The sequence below is a fragment of the Neodiprion fabricii genome, chromosome 6 (genome assembly GCF_021155785.1).
Source record: "Neodiprion fabricii isolate iyNeoFabr1 chromosome 6, iyNeoFabr1.1, whole genome shotgun sequence".
Taxonomy (NCBI): Eukaryota; Metazoa; Arthropoda; class Insecta; order Hymenoptera; family Diprionidae; genus Neodiprion; species Neodiprion fabricii.
The window spans coordinates 11,153,530-11,166,392 of NC_060244.1; the positions used below are offsets into that span (position 1 = coordinate 11,153,530).

The window sequence follows — 12,863 nt, forward strand, 5'->3', positions numbered from 1 at the left end:
CACACCGCCGACCGTCTCCAGTCGTATGTAGAACCCTGTATACAAAACCGTGACTAAGGATCACGGTCTTACGTAGAGGTCTGGTAACTCCGGCACTTTTGAGTGGTAGGGGGTATCACCGTTAGTGAGGCACACGGTCTTGTTTCATATCTATCCGCTAGGGGCGCCATTGGCCCGGGGTATGATGGATACAGATATATACCGATAAGATAACCTGCTCATCGAAGTTTTTGACAGTTCATAACTCAGTGTAAAGTGTGTAAACGGTGTAAAAAAACGATTCATCCGCGTTGAGAAATGCCGAAAGCCTGCATCGTCTCGAACTGCTGGAAAACGTTCAAGAACGACAGTGGAAAGTGTTCCGTGTTTAAAGTTCCACAGGATAAGGATTGCGTCAAAAATGGGACACAAAAATCTACACGAGATCTCAAACGATCTCAAAAGTTGTGAGCCCTCGCTTGATGTTTATGGATTTTATTGACTTAAACATTTGAGGATTCCGTTAAAATAAAACAATTATCACGCCCGCCATGGAATGCTAGTAAACATCTCGATCATTTTTTATTCGCATCTTTCTTCATTTTTGAGTGTTACTCGGGATTGTTGATTCCGAAAAATCAGCTGTTCGGATCTGATTTATGATTGGCTCACCCCGAGGGGGCAGCGCTGCAGACGGTGAAGACGAGAACCACGGTTTTGCCTCATTATCTGAGTCATTCCCCACCCTACTAGTTTCCGGACCTGTATGTAAGACCGTGCTAAGGATGTAACAGAGATCCAGTAGTGGATATCGCTGTTCTTCTGTCAAAATGGATGAGTTAAGTGTTTTGTTTAGTGGTTAAACTGATGAAGCTATGTGACAAAACGATATTTGTTTATAGTTTTCGTCCGCAAGGGACGTCAATAGCGAATACCGTTTTGACATTAATGACGGTTATCAAATAATTACATTACTGCAGTATTAAATGAAAGCGCAGTACACAGAAAGTGCACGCTGACATCTAGTGAAAATAACCAAATATATCTACACAAGTGCGCACACTGCATACACATATTCATATACATTAGTTCATAAACAACAGAAATAAAAACGTCATTGACAAGTACTTTTGACCCCTCATTCCTATCAGTTTAAATAATTTATAATAATAGTTATTTGAAGAATAACTAGAGACTATCACGTTTTTACTTATTGACGTATAACCAAATCGAAAAGGATAATAAAAAAAATTAATAAAACATGTCACCCGGTATAAATGATCGCCCACGTTACACAGGTACCGTCCCAAAAAGTAATCGTAGAAATGATAGAAATCGAGAAAGATCCAACAGTAATCAGGTAATGATTGGGCCAACTGATCCGAGGGATGTTTCACACCAACCAAATAATCTGGTAAGCTGAAATCAGTCATTTCAATCTGCATTCTCTTTCTGATAATGTTGAAAAAATACCTATGAATCAAATGCCATTATTATTCACTGTATATCAAAGTAGATTTGAATACAAGGTGAACTTTTGACATGCACATGAGCTTCGCAATGGATTTCATACTACACTACATGAATAATTTCCTTAATTAATTAATCATAACATAAAAATTATTTTTTACATCAAGACTCACACCTGAATCATTTATCATTTTTGTTAAGCGCATCACACAGTATGTTCAGTATAACGGGTGGTAAACTTTCACATTAGATTCAAGATCTGTCTATAAATAGGGTATGAAGAGGCGGGGAGTTTTTTGCGCTAAGAATATACATTGCCGACACATAAATGTAGTCAAGCTTGTATTCTCAGCTGCAAAGCTACCACGGTTTAGATATCTTCAGTCAATCCAATCAATCGGGCCTCAAAAAGGAAAAATAATCTTCTATTATAGGTGTTTTTACATTTTCCAATTATTGTTAATCTTGAAATTTCATGTCATTTATTCATTCGTACATTTGTTACAGCTCGAGTGGCATTTGGTAACTGATCCACACAGGTCGGAAAAAAATAGTAATACTCGACCCACCTCCTCCACACCTTCCATTAGCTACCAGGACCTCGCAGACTTCGGTATTGATTTCACATTGCTATAATTAAGAAGTTACGGATGCAAAAATTCTTAATTCTACTCGTGGGAAATTATCCTTTTATAAAAATGATCAATTTATTTGAAAAATATTAGGATAAATTTCAATTTGCTAATACTATTCTTGTGTCTGTGGTTATCATAGTACAAGTTGATCTCAAAGTCTGTTTTACAGTGCTTCATGTTGATTGACATATTTGAAAATAACTTTAGATTGCAGTAGCCAACAGCGTAACCACATAGGCGAAGATCGTTCTCAGTGGCATAGAATGGCACCACCAGACTCTCACACCCAATCACCACCACCGCAGTTACAGGCGAACAAGCCTACAAATGTAGACAAAATGGTAGAATATTTTGGTTTCAATGAAAAAAAATATCATTGATTGGCTGTTCGTAATAATATCAGCACATTTCAATTTTAACAGCCAGACAGAGGACAAGTTGAAAGTCGACTTAATCAAATCAAGGACTTCATTCGGGTGACTTCTACAATGATGGATTCATTGAGTCAATCCAGTGACCCTGTAAGTAAATCAGTTTTGTTCATCCATTTATTACTACATTGCAATTTTCCTGATGTAAACGGATGATACTTGAGTTGGTTGTTGATTTAGCGCGCAGTTACGCAACATGACAAGTTGTCTAAAATGGTGGAGGATCTTTATGACAGTGAAAAAAAATTGACCAATCTTCTAGGGACTTATCAAAATCGGGGAATTCCTGATGAGGTTGTTAATACATTACTTGTGTGATGATCTGTTGTTTACTAAAACTTGCATGCAATTTTAGTCTGGTGATCATCCAGTACAGCAGTCCGACCAGATGAGACGATTTAGTGATTTAATGGATGTTCTAACTTTACAAGAACGATGCATCTTGACTAACCCTAACTGCATGGTGCGTTGTACTTTCATAACTCAACATAAAACTTATAGTTTGGGTGCATCAAATCAATTTCAATAGATTTAAATTGTGATTTACTCGATTCAGAATGGTGAAATTGACGAACACGGAGATGGCGGCAGAGAAGCTCAGCTCCAACGCAAGGTAGAAGAAACTCAAAGGAAGCTTGCCCAGCTTCAGGAACAAGAAGCTTCTCTTTTAGGAATGCATTTGCGAGCTAAAGAAAGATTGAATGCAGCACGTCAAGCCCAACAAGTATTTTTGCAACAGGGTGAACAGGGTAATTCTGCCTGGGAAGGACCAGATAGGCGACTGCATCAAGGGCAATCAAACGCCGATGAACTGGAGTCCGAACACGCTGCACTAAGGGGAAAATTGGTCCAGTTACAAAATAAGAAAAAAAGAATGGATCATCTCGTCGCAGAGTTGCAAGCTGTGGACACTTTTGATAGAGGCAGCTGTGTTAGTATAAGATGATTGGTACCTAATCATTTCAAATCTATTCATTAGTTAATCACACCAATTTTTGTATCTTGGTTGCAGAGCTCTGAAGGTTCACGTGCACCGGGAAGAGATAAAGTTGCCGAATTGGATGCAATGAAAGCACAGTTGGCACGCCTTAAGGCTCTGATGGAAGATGCTACACGAGATCGACATCCATCAGAATCTGAAGTCGAACCGGAAGCCGATGAAGAAGTCAGAGTAGAAGTGTCTGCTAATAGTTCTCGTAATTCGATAGATCGGCAGAGTGAGCCTGATGATTTGTCGAGAAGGAAGGCTGGTAACTTTGGAGATGCGCCCTCGGTCGACCAAGTTCAAGTACGTCGCTCGACTAAATTTTTGTCAAGTTTCATACATCATGAAACGTGAAACTCACACTCCAGCTGAAAAGTTACTATACAAAGTTTACTATGCTTCATCTGCAACTTATGAATTTCTTCCATCTACGTTTTAAAAAACAAAGTTGAAACAAAATTTAGTCTTTTCGATTGACAGGCTGTGACCAGGGAACTCAAAGAACAGTCCGTGTTACTGCAGGCAGCTCGTGCTGAATTGCAACGCCTGAAGCAAACGACTCCTACACCCGTCATTACCTCATCAACTCCACCCCCTTCTCTTCTTGGACTGAATTTATCTGAGAAGAAACAGAGTAACAACAATACTAATAGCAGCAGTAATGATGAACGTTGTGAAATGCAATTTGCACAAGCAAAGAGACGTCAGCTGGAAGATTTGATGAGAAAGGTCTGGAGTAGATTTTATACCTATTACCTAGTGCTCAGTAAAATATCAATAGTTTTTTTTTTTTTTACAAAAATATACTTTGACACAGGAACAGGTACACTCATCTAGCGTGAATCAAGATGTTGGTAGAGGAGATTGGGGTGGTGTTAGAGAAACCAATTCACAGCTTAGTCACACTAGCGTTGCAGCAAACTTATGGCCTTTGCCGAATCCTGCCACAGGTTAGCAACGAATATATAGTAACTACGAAGATAAGATCAATTTATAATGTTCATAAATTTGGTTCCCCTTCATTACTCTTATTTCCTTACAGGGGAATCTAACGAACAAAGTGTAGACGGTGCGTCGATTTCGGAAAATTTATTAGATGTTGGGCCTAATGGTAATGCTACGGCGGCAAATGGTAATTGGTGGGGTGTTCCCCCACCAATTGGAATGGTCGAGCAGCCTCCACAAGGTGAGCTTAAAATCTACTTCATCTCCCAATTCACATTTTTGAAGCTAAGAAATGAAAATCAAATTGTATTGCAAAATTAAGAATCGACGGATTGAATACTGTCTAGCAGGAGTGGTGGGTATGGCTGAATATTATCGACAGCTGTTATTGGGCTCTCAAGCACAACAATTACAAATGATGGGAATGACTATGCAGCAATGCTGCCAATTACTGTGGGCTCAACAACGAGAATTACAATCAATGCGAGCAGCAATTATTCAACTACAATTACAGCTACGACAACCACAGCAGCTACAACAGCAACAACAACATCAACAGCTACAAGGACGGGCCAATAACAATTATAGTAATGTGGGAAATGCTGAAGAGTATTCCAATCTTAACCGTGTCGTGCAACACAATGGGAGTTCATTGGACGCTACGTTGCCACCGAGCTCATCACTCCCTAATCTTGTTGCTTTACCCACACCTACGCCCACACCGGTACCCGTTCCTATACCCAATCCTCCACACCAACAACAACAGTTGAACAACCAAGTTCCACCAGGAAATAGAGCCAACAACTATTGGGACAACTTTCGAAGGTAATTCGTGAAAGTCTTAATGTAGGTTTATAAAGTAATAGTCATGTTTCGATGTTAGTACCAAACTATTCATTTGCTTCGTTTCAATCTCTTAACTCTTCGTATGAATGTTCGATGACCATTTTATTTAATTCATGGTGAACTGGCTGCGCGTCTTTCTGTAGATGTTGATTTTTTTTTTTTTTTTACATATTACACTATTTAGTATTTCATCATTTTTTCAATTTCAATTTGATAAGGTACCTATTTTCTTTAAGTTTTTCAATTTTTATTTCACGTGCATTATTGTTAAAAATTGAGAGACACCCTACAAGTTCATATCCCCAGTTTAAACACAAATGTTAGTCGAGTGTTTTTGGTAAACACTCTTCTTAACTTTTTGTTAAGTACCTGATTACCGATTGCTCATTTTTTTCAAAATTCTCAACTGCATATAGAACGTATGAATTTAATTTCGAACTTCAGAGTAGAATTAAAATATTGTACAGCTCCGACGAATATATATAAAATAAAATCATGTTTTGTGTATTCATTTTCGTGTATTTCTATTTACTCGTAACCCCTGTTAAATCATGTTCTCAAGCATTGCTTGTAATATCAAAAATTGAAAGAGTTTCTCTTTAAAAGGCCCTAGGTAGGTTTACATTATACACCTCTTGCCTTACTTTATTGAAACAGCTTAATTGGTGTGTTTTACATTTGATTTTCACTGTAATCACTAACATTAAATTCGTTATGTCACCCTTTTCTTGAAATTAGACTGCACAGCAAAAGTTGTAGCAATATCTTGAAAGATTGATTAACTATTTAAAAGTGTTCCATCTAACAGTTCATCGCAATTAATTAGTTCAATTAGTAGTCCCTTTCATATATTTTTGAATAACAGATTTTGAATATTAATGTTTTACGCATGAGATTTGGGTTTGCCGATTGTTCCCTTTCAGTTACTCGAGGCAAAACTTACTCTCTGTGAATGGAAAAACTGCATCGGACCGCAACCCACATACAACCGCAAGTACTCCAACCACAAACACTGTGTCTTCTGCATCAGGTACTGCGTCTGGTGGGGGAAACAACACTGGACTCACGTATGCACAACTTATCAATGCATTATTCATCAAATTAAATCTTGTACTTAGTTGTTCATGGAAGAAGTGGGGAGTTTTTGGGTCAGATCGACTAAATTTTAGACCACCACTATCGATTTGGTTAAAATTAGCGTGATTATTATCTGTTTGAGTTAGGATAAGTCGGTTAAGATTAATTAAGAATAATCCATATTAGTACGAAATGTTAATTCGCTACCAAGGTGTGGTAAATTGAATAGGTCTACTAAAAAAAATTCTATTATTAGAATAATACTAATTACCTAGATAATAATAATCTTAATGTATACAAATAGCATACCAACTGGTTCCAACTGAATTAGTGACGGTAGTCCAAAATAAAAGCGGTTGGACTCAAAACTGCTAACATATGAAAATGGAAGATTTGAATCTTTGAGTTTACAAAATATCCGATTTATGAAATTATGTTGACTTACAGTAACATTGGATTTAGGTCTAGGAAAGACAAGCGCAATAGGGAGCATGGATTGGAGAATTTGACATTACCAACATTGTTATCGGCTGAGATGCAGTACCCACAAAATCTTCAGCTGCAGTCTAATTTTCAACAGCAAGAAGTTGTTAATTCAAGGAGCAGCTTAAATAATGTCTTAGCCAATGATATGACCTTACAACAGTCGCATCATGTGGACAACTTTTTTGATGAACAACAGTTGGCTTGCACTCGATCAGTATCCGCAAATAACGATGGTCAGGTTTGTCTGCGTCAGCTTAGGTAAGATTGTTATTCCAACAGATGATTAACCTACTAATATCTTAAAGAAAAACTACCGTTAATATCATGTAACGAAGAATGTTTACTAATTCTTAGCGCTAAATTGAAAGTCTTTATTCAAAACGCTTCATTTATAATACCAAAGTATTTTACCAAAAGGTCGCAGAACCCTTGAATCACAATTATTCTGATACAGCAATGAAATGAGCGACGCAGTGTCATCGCTAGTAACTGTGAATACTTCAAGACCTGGCTACCTCGTTCGGGTGCTGAGGGAGGTTAAAATTATTTGTGAAGATCACAGGTTGCGTCCTCGTCTCTTGCGTTCACTGAGGGCTCTGCGGGATTCACATTCATCCAATAATCCCTTGGTAATCGAAATTATCATACAGTTGATAATCATTTGCTCAAAATAATAACAATTAAAGGATCAGATTTTACTCGTATTTTGAAAATAAATTTTAATTGGTTCTAAAATTTGTTAGCGTTACTCAACTCAAATGTTTAAGATTTACTTATTAATCCGATAAAATTTGTTTTGCCTAGGTTGACTGGTTACAAAATGAAACAACTGATCAGACAGCCAGTGAAAGTTGTCAATCTAGTGATGAAGATTCTGATACGGGTACCCTCAATAATACAGTAGGAAATGCAGTGAACCAAGCAGTTGGTGCTTTGTCACTACCCCCACCTCCGTTACCTCCACCACCATTGTCTATGACGTTACCACTTTTGCCGGTAAAATCAGGTTTAGAAAATTTGGTGATGAAAGCAGTAGATATAATACTAAGACCTAAAAATTCTGTCAACTTTGCTGATATACTACATCTCTGTCATTCTACCAGAGACAATATTTATATCAAAACACATAGTCACTTGGGCGTGGTAACGCTTCGGGGTGACCACTAAATCTCCATCACGAAATTCCCTGACTTTTCCAGGTTTGCCAAACAAAAATGTTATAATTTTTCCTGACCAATTCGGATAAATTGGTTATAGCAAATTGATAAAAATATACGTTTTTTTACATATCATTTTTTTATGAAAGTACGAACTGTCACTTGAGTCGCACTGTCCCATCTGGTCGATGCGCACAATCGTTTGTATTTAGGAATATTCAAAGTTTGAAAATAATTTTTCCAGCGATGGTAAAAAAATTTGTGTTCGATCTAATTTATCTAAAGCTTGCAAAAATTGTGCGACATATTTGTATGAAAAAAAATATAGGAAACGATTCCCTGACGCCGCAAAAACCCCTGAAATTTCCCTGACTATTTCGGAATTTCCGAATTCTATGTCATTTCCAGATTTTCCAGAATTCCCTGACCAGTGGCCACCCTGCGCTTACATCAGAAGAAAATAAATTTTATCGCAGATAATAAGGAACAATTCTTTCACATCTTACAGGGAGGATTTCAACCAGAAGGTATAGGCATTAATGCGTCAGCATCTGTAACACCGGGTTACAATGAAGACTTGGCGGAAGCTGATCAATCGCGACCCGAAACTTCTCACAATCCCCAGGTACCTTTCTATTTTACATTCGTATTTTAATTTTGATTGTTACAATTGCATTTCAAAGCAGGTTGCTAGTGAAGAAAATGTTGGTGAAGAAGGTGGAGGAGACGCATCAACAGCTTCTGCCAATGCTTTGATAGCTGATTTGGTAGCAGAAATGGAATATATGGAAGAAGATGGAGAAAGAAGTGACGATATTGGGCTTGATAGAGTTCCTACTCGATTATATCATCAGGCAAACGAGTCAATCTGAAATCTGGCAACTGGCTTTATTCCCGCTTACATTGACCCCATGCCCTCGGTGCTCCCACACTATTATTGAGAATTACAATCTATGTTATTGTTTAAGAGCATCCATGGTGAAGGCTATGTACGAATGAAACGATAAATACGAGTAAATAGGTGCATGGTTGTACTTTTTGTTGCCTGTACGTTTGATTTGAGCAATTCGAAAAAGACTATCTAACATTGTATAACTCATTGTGCTGATTGCAAGAAATTTTTGTTTTCTGATATGGCTAAGGATTAAATTACTGTTAACATTTTGCTCAAATATTCGAGATTACCGGTTTGTCCTTGAAATATGCTTGACTAAGCGCATCGTTACCCGATTACAGTACAGAAATATAGTAAGTTCTGGTATACTCACTGCTCTCAATACACCCTAGTTTCATCGACTTTTCCAAGCCCATTATAACGTACTTGACATGAGATATGAAAACCCGCAAAACGCATTATTCTGAACAGGGAAAACATTTATAACACATGTTTGTTAAATAGAAAAGTAAATATTTATTCATTTCATATATATAACTTGGTTACTTAATATCGTACCAATTGTAGTCCCATACATTGAAAATCTTGACAAGTATGAGTGGTAACGACATATTGCGTGTCAACTGGTAGTAAAAACAATTCGTGAAAAAAAACATTGAACAATTATTAAATGATTGTTAAGTGCCACAAAATTCTAAAATTCTGCTTCTTCAATTCCACTTTGTGATTGAAATCGTTGATGATGATACACCGAGCACCCATGTGTTTCTAACAACATTCTCTCGTACTCGGCGTCATCGTGGCAGTATTTCAATTTTGAATTACCATTCAATGGATTGTTACATTTTTTACTATCGTGATTAACTAATTTACCATGGTTACCTGCTGCGTGGAAACAGCTATTAACCGTAGCCATTAATTCCTGTTGCTCACGATATTTCAATTCACCATTTATGCACAGTCGTGCCGATTTACAACGCATCTCGGCCAATCCACAGTCTTTGGCGTACGTTCTACCATGGTAAGTGCAGCAGTTACCACTACCTCTGAAAAGAAATACTCTCTTATTTAGTGCCTAATTAATTGTGTCCGCCAAAGAACAAACAAAAAATAAATAATGGCTGTATCATTATATCAGAATATCATAACGACGTGCAAGTATTATATTATGAAAGTTACAGTCGCTTAATAACTAAATTATTACTAGTCTTAATATTAATTACTTGGGCTCATTCGATGAGTAGACCCAGCAACCTGTGGTATGCTTTACTCTACTATTGATAACGCAAGGTGTAGTTCACAAAGGATTGGAAGGCTCTCAAATTATCTTCGTCTCTCGTTCGATTCCGTTGGCCATCGTTTTTAACAATAAAAGAGAAAGAAGAAAACGCACAGAAAAACATTTTCAAAACTAAATTTGGCTGTTGGAAAAATTGTATGATCAAAAGTTGTCTGTGTAATTGATTTGTTCGTTTGTTCATTCGTTTACACTACTCGGGAATTTTAAATGGTGGATTTCGATTAAATAGGCAACTTGAACGATTAAAGGAAGATTCAAAACTATCTCGCATCAGCGGTATTTTTAGCAATCATTTTCGACACTGGCGCTCTTTGTTCCCGTAAAAAAATACACACTTCATGCCACCAGACAGACGGAAGTTTTTATGTTCTATTCGGCGAAATGAAGCCGAAATATCGTACAGGTAAACGAATGCGTATCTGTATGCGTGATAAAAGATATATTGTATATACAAACACGTATGCAGATAGGTATGTAAATGCTGATAAATATAACTTATGACACATGTTTTACGTACATACATATACATATATAGCGCTCGATTATTTCGAGTATAATCCATGAAATCCATACTCAACATACGAAACAGGAAAATGGATAATTAAAAATTATACCTTTCCGTAATCTTTTGAACTGATCCGGGTCAGCGAGCATCAGCTCTCCGTTATTGTTGCGTTTCCGGTTGTATCGGAGCGCGGCATCCTGACACGCTTGCTGTCGGTCCTGGCCGAAAGCGCCGGGTCTCGATACCGGATGATCGTGATCGTCCGAAGTATAAACAGCCGGATTAACCCCGCGCAAAGCCTCTGGAATCACGCAATAGTTATTTACGAGATCAGCGGCACGGCCTTCGTCGTCGGTTTCCATTGCACCGTGGCAGTTTCCGCTCGTCGTATCTTTCATATTCACGTCCCAGCAGCTACTACTACAATTACCCGGCTCCGGGTTCACGTTATTTTGCGGCACAAAACCGTAGTACGCATTACCCGATACGTAAGATGCACCGCTGATGCCATAATACGCCTTGCTAACGGCCATCGTATTATTCTATTTGATATACAATATATTCACGAAAGAAGTATCAAAAACGGGAAACAAACCACACGCGCAATGAGACTACACGATACTAGAACTGAAGGCTCAATATTTGCACTGCTACTACCAATTACTACCTCACGACACCGTTGCCTGTGGACAACTGAACACTGATCACTGAATCGCTTGGTCGAGAACGGAGAACAACGCGTCGCGTCCCATAACCATTCGCTCCTCCCTAACCCCAACGGCCGGTATTTCTTGTAAACCAGAATTGACTTATCCGTAGCGCCTGTGGTAAGTTGTACAGTTCAGGGTTGCCAGATAAATGGTACTTTAAGTCGCCAAGAGGGAGCGCACAAAGAGCCAAATGTAGCCAACCTCCCAGATAAAATAACCCCTAGGTGACAATAAAAAAAAATTTGCTGCCGCGTGTCTCTAATGAAAATATTGGCGGGTATTAAAAGATGAAGTATTATCCAAAACGCAAAATACGAGCACTGATTTTGGGGCTGTACTCAACGTTGATTGTAGTTGATTAAATATTTTGTCTACAGGTTATTAAAGATTTGCATATTAATTCAGTATACTTCAAAATGTGTTTACGTGGATTCAGGCTTTCCGAGCGTTCGTTCCGTAACACAAATGAATGTTGGGTCTCACGCATAGAGAACGTTTACTTGGCGCTGTTATTTGGGATTTCAAAATGCGTGTACATAAGGCATTACATTACAACGGATATAACGGATTAACACGCATTCTTAAATCCGGTATTGCTACGTCGCTTATAGTAAAACCGGAATAACAGCCGCCGTGTAAACGTACTCATAGACTGAGGCTAGGTTCAACATAAGCGCGGTTGAGCGGTAACGAATCAAAATGCATGAAATATATTATTCACTAGATATAATGAAATTCAAAATAAAAATTCCTCGGAAAACCATTAGCACACCGTTAGGGTGGGCCCGAAGGGCTGGTATGGCAACATGATTTTGTATTTTAATAAAAAAATTGTCCACGTTTTAAACATGCTGCCACTGATAAGTATACAAGTTCTTGTTATAAAACTGCTTAAGAAAAGATGGCATACCGATTGTGTAAAAATTTTGTACAGCTACGGAATAATATTCCGTAATTTTAATCAATACAAAATTTGTTATAATATTAAGATAGTACCCTAAATTGTTGATATGTAATATGGCATACAAGTTGTGCGGGCTTATCGTATTAAAAAATGTAATCAATCGTTCTTTACTAATTCGATTTTCCGACGTTGTCACGTTGGTCCACTGTTGCATGACCGTTATACATGTGATGGTCATAAAATCGACATCGACGTGGAGAATGACATACGAGAAAAGGAGAATGATAACGAGGAAGAGCCAAACTTTGAAATAAATATTCCGGAGTGATGGAAGAAAAATTACTCCATAATTATGATTTATATGCTTGATTTCCAATAAACGCTAATGTCATAAATTGTATTATTATTCTCTAATTTTATAAACCTGAGACCTCGTCTTTGTTATTCCACCTACATATACCATGATTATAATAAAAAAGAAAGGCATAAAAATTACAACGGATTTCTCTCTGTCTGCATCTGTTTTTAATATTTTCCT

At 37.7% G+C, this 12,863-nt stretch overlaps 2 protein-coding genes across 13 annotated transcripts; one reads left to right on the plus strand and one right to left on the minus strand.

The window, feature by feature from the left end:
* Positions 1-431: 431 nt before the first annotated feature.
* Positions 432-9,035, plus strand: LOC124185729. Of its 10 annotated transcripts, none has more exons than XM_046576778.1 (18): positions 434-1,393; positions 1,957-2,062; positions 2,292-2,425; positions 2,507-2,605; positions 2,696-2,809; positions 2,871-2,978; positions 3,072-3,446; positions 3,528-3,803; positions 3,981-4,229; positions 4,324-4,450; positions 4,543-4,686; positions 4,793-5,270; positions 6,215-6,358; positions 6,816-7,112; positions 7,309-7,483; positions 7,659-7,850; positions 8,520-8,636; positions 8,695-9,035. In XM_046576778.1, the coding sequence occupies exons 1-18, from the start codon at positions 1,241-1,243 to the stop codon at positions 8,881-8,883; spliced, it is 3,477 nt and encodes a 1,158-aa protein (XP_046432734.1). In that variant the 5' UTR covers positions 434-1,240; the 3' UTR covers positions 8,884-9,035. The 10 variants fall into 10 exon arrangements, with proteins under 10 accessions (XP_046432741.1, XP_046432734.1, XP_046432731.1 ...); XM_046576775.1 differs by having other exon boundaries at positions 436-1,393; positions 4,318-4,450; XM_046576777.1 differs by having other exon boundaries at positions 436-1,393; positions 4,318-4,450; positions 8,698-9,035.
* A 401-nt stretch (positions 9,036-9,436) lies between these two features.
* Positions 9,437-11,559, minus strand: LOC124185730. Of its 3 annotated transcripts, none has more exons than XR_006871459.1 (3): positions 11,369-11,558; positions 10,821-11,012; positions 9,438-9,952 (listed from the first exon to the last, which is right to left on the minus strand). XR_006871459.1 is itself a non-coding variant. In XM_046576786.1 (2 exons), exons 1-2 carry the CDS (start codon positions 11,242-11,244, stop codon positions 9,601-9,603), a joined length of 774 nt encoding a protein of 257 aa, XP_046432742.1. In that variant the 5' UTR covers positions 11,245-11,559; the 3' UTR covers positions 9,437-9,600. The 3 variants fall into 3 exon arrangements, 1 of the variants encoding a protein (XP_046432742.1); XR_006871458.1 differs by having other exon boundaries at positions 9,439-9,952; positions 11,379-11,557; XM_046576786.1 differs by having other exon boundaries at positions 9,437-9,950; positions 10,821-11,559.
* Positions 11,560-12,863: the final 1,304 nt, after the last annotated feature.

Coding starts and splice junctions, on each gene's coding strand:
- LOC124185730 (XM_046576786.1), bottom strand. CDS start 11,244: ATGGCCGTTAGCAAGGCGTATTATGGCATCAGCGGTGCATCTTACGTA. Junction 9,951..10,820: donor GTTCAAAAGATTACGGAAAG/GTATAATTTTTA, acceptor TTCTTTTCAGAG/GTAGTGGTAACTGCTGCACT.
- LOC124185729 (XM_046576775.1), top strand. CDS start 1,241: ATGTCACCCGGTATAAATGATCGCCCACGTTACACAGGTACCGTCCCA. Junction 2,810..2,870: donor ATCGGGGAATTCCTGATGAG/GTTGTTAATACA, acceptor ATGCAATTTTAG/TCTGGTGATCATCCAGTACA. Junction 6,359..6,815: donor GGAAACAACACTGGACTCAC/GTATGCACAACT, acceptor GTTGACTTACAG/TAACATTGGATTTAGGTCTA.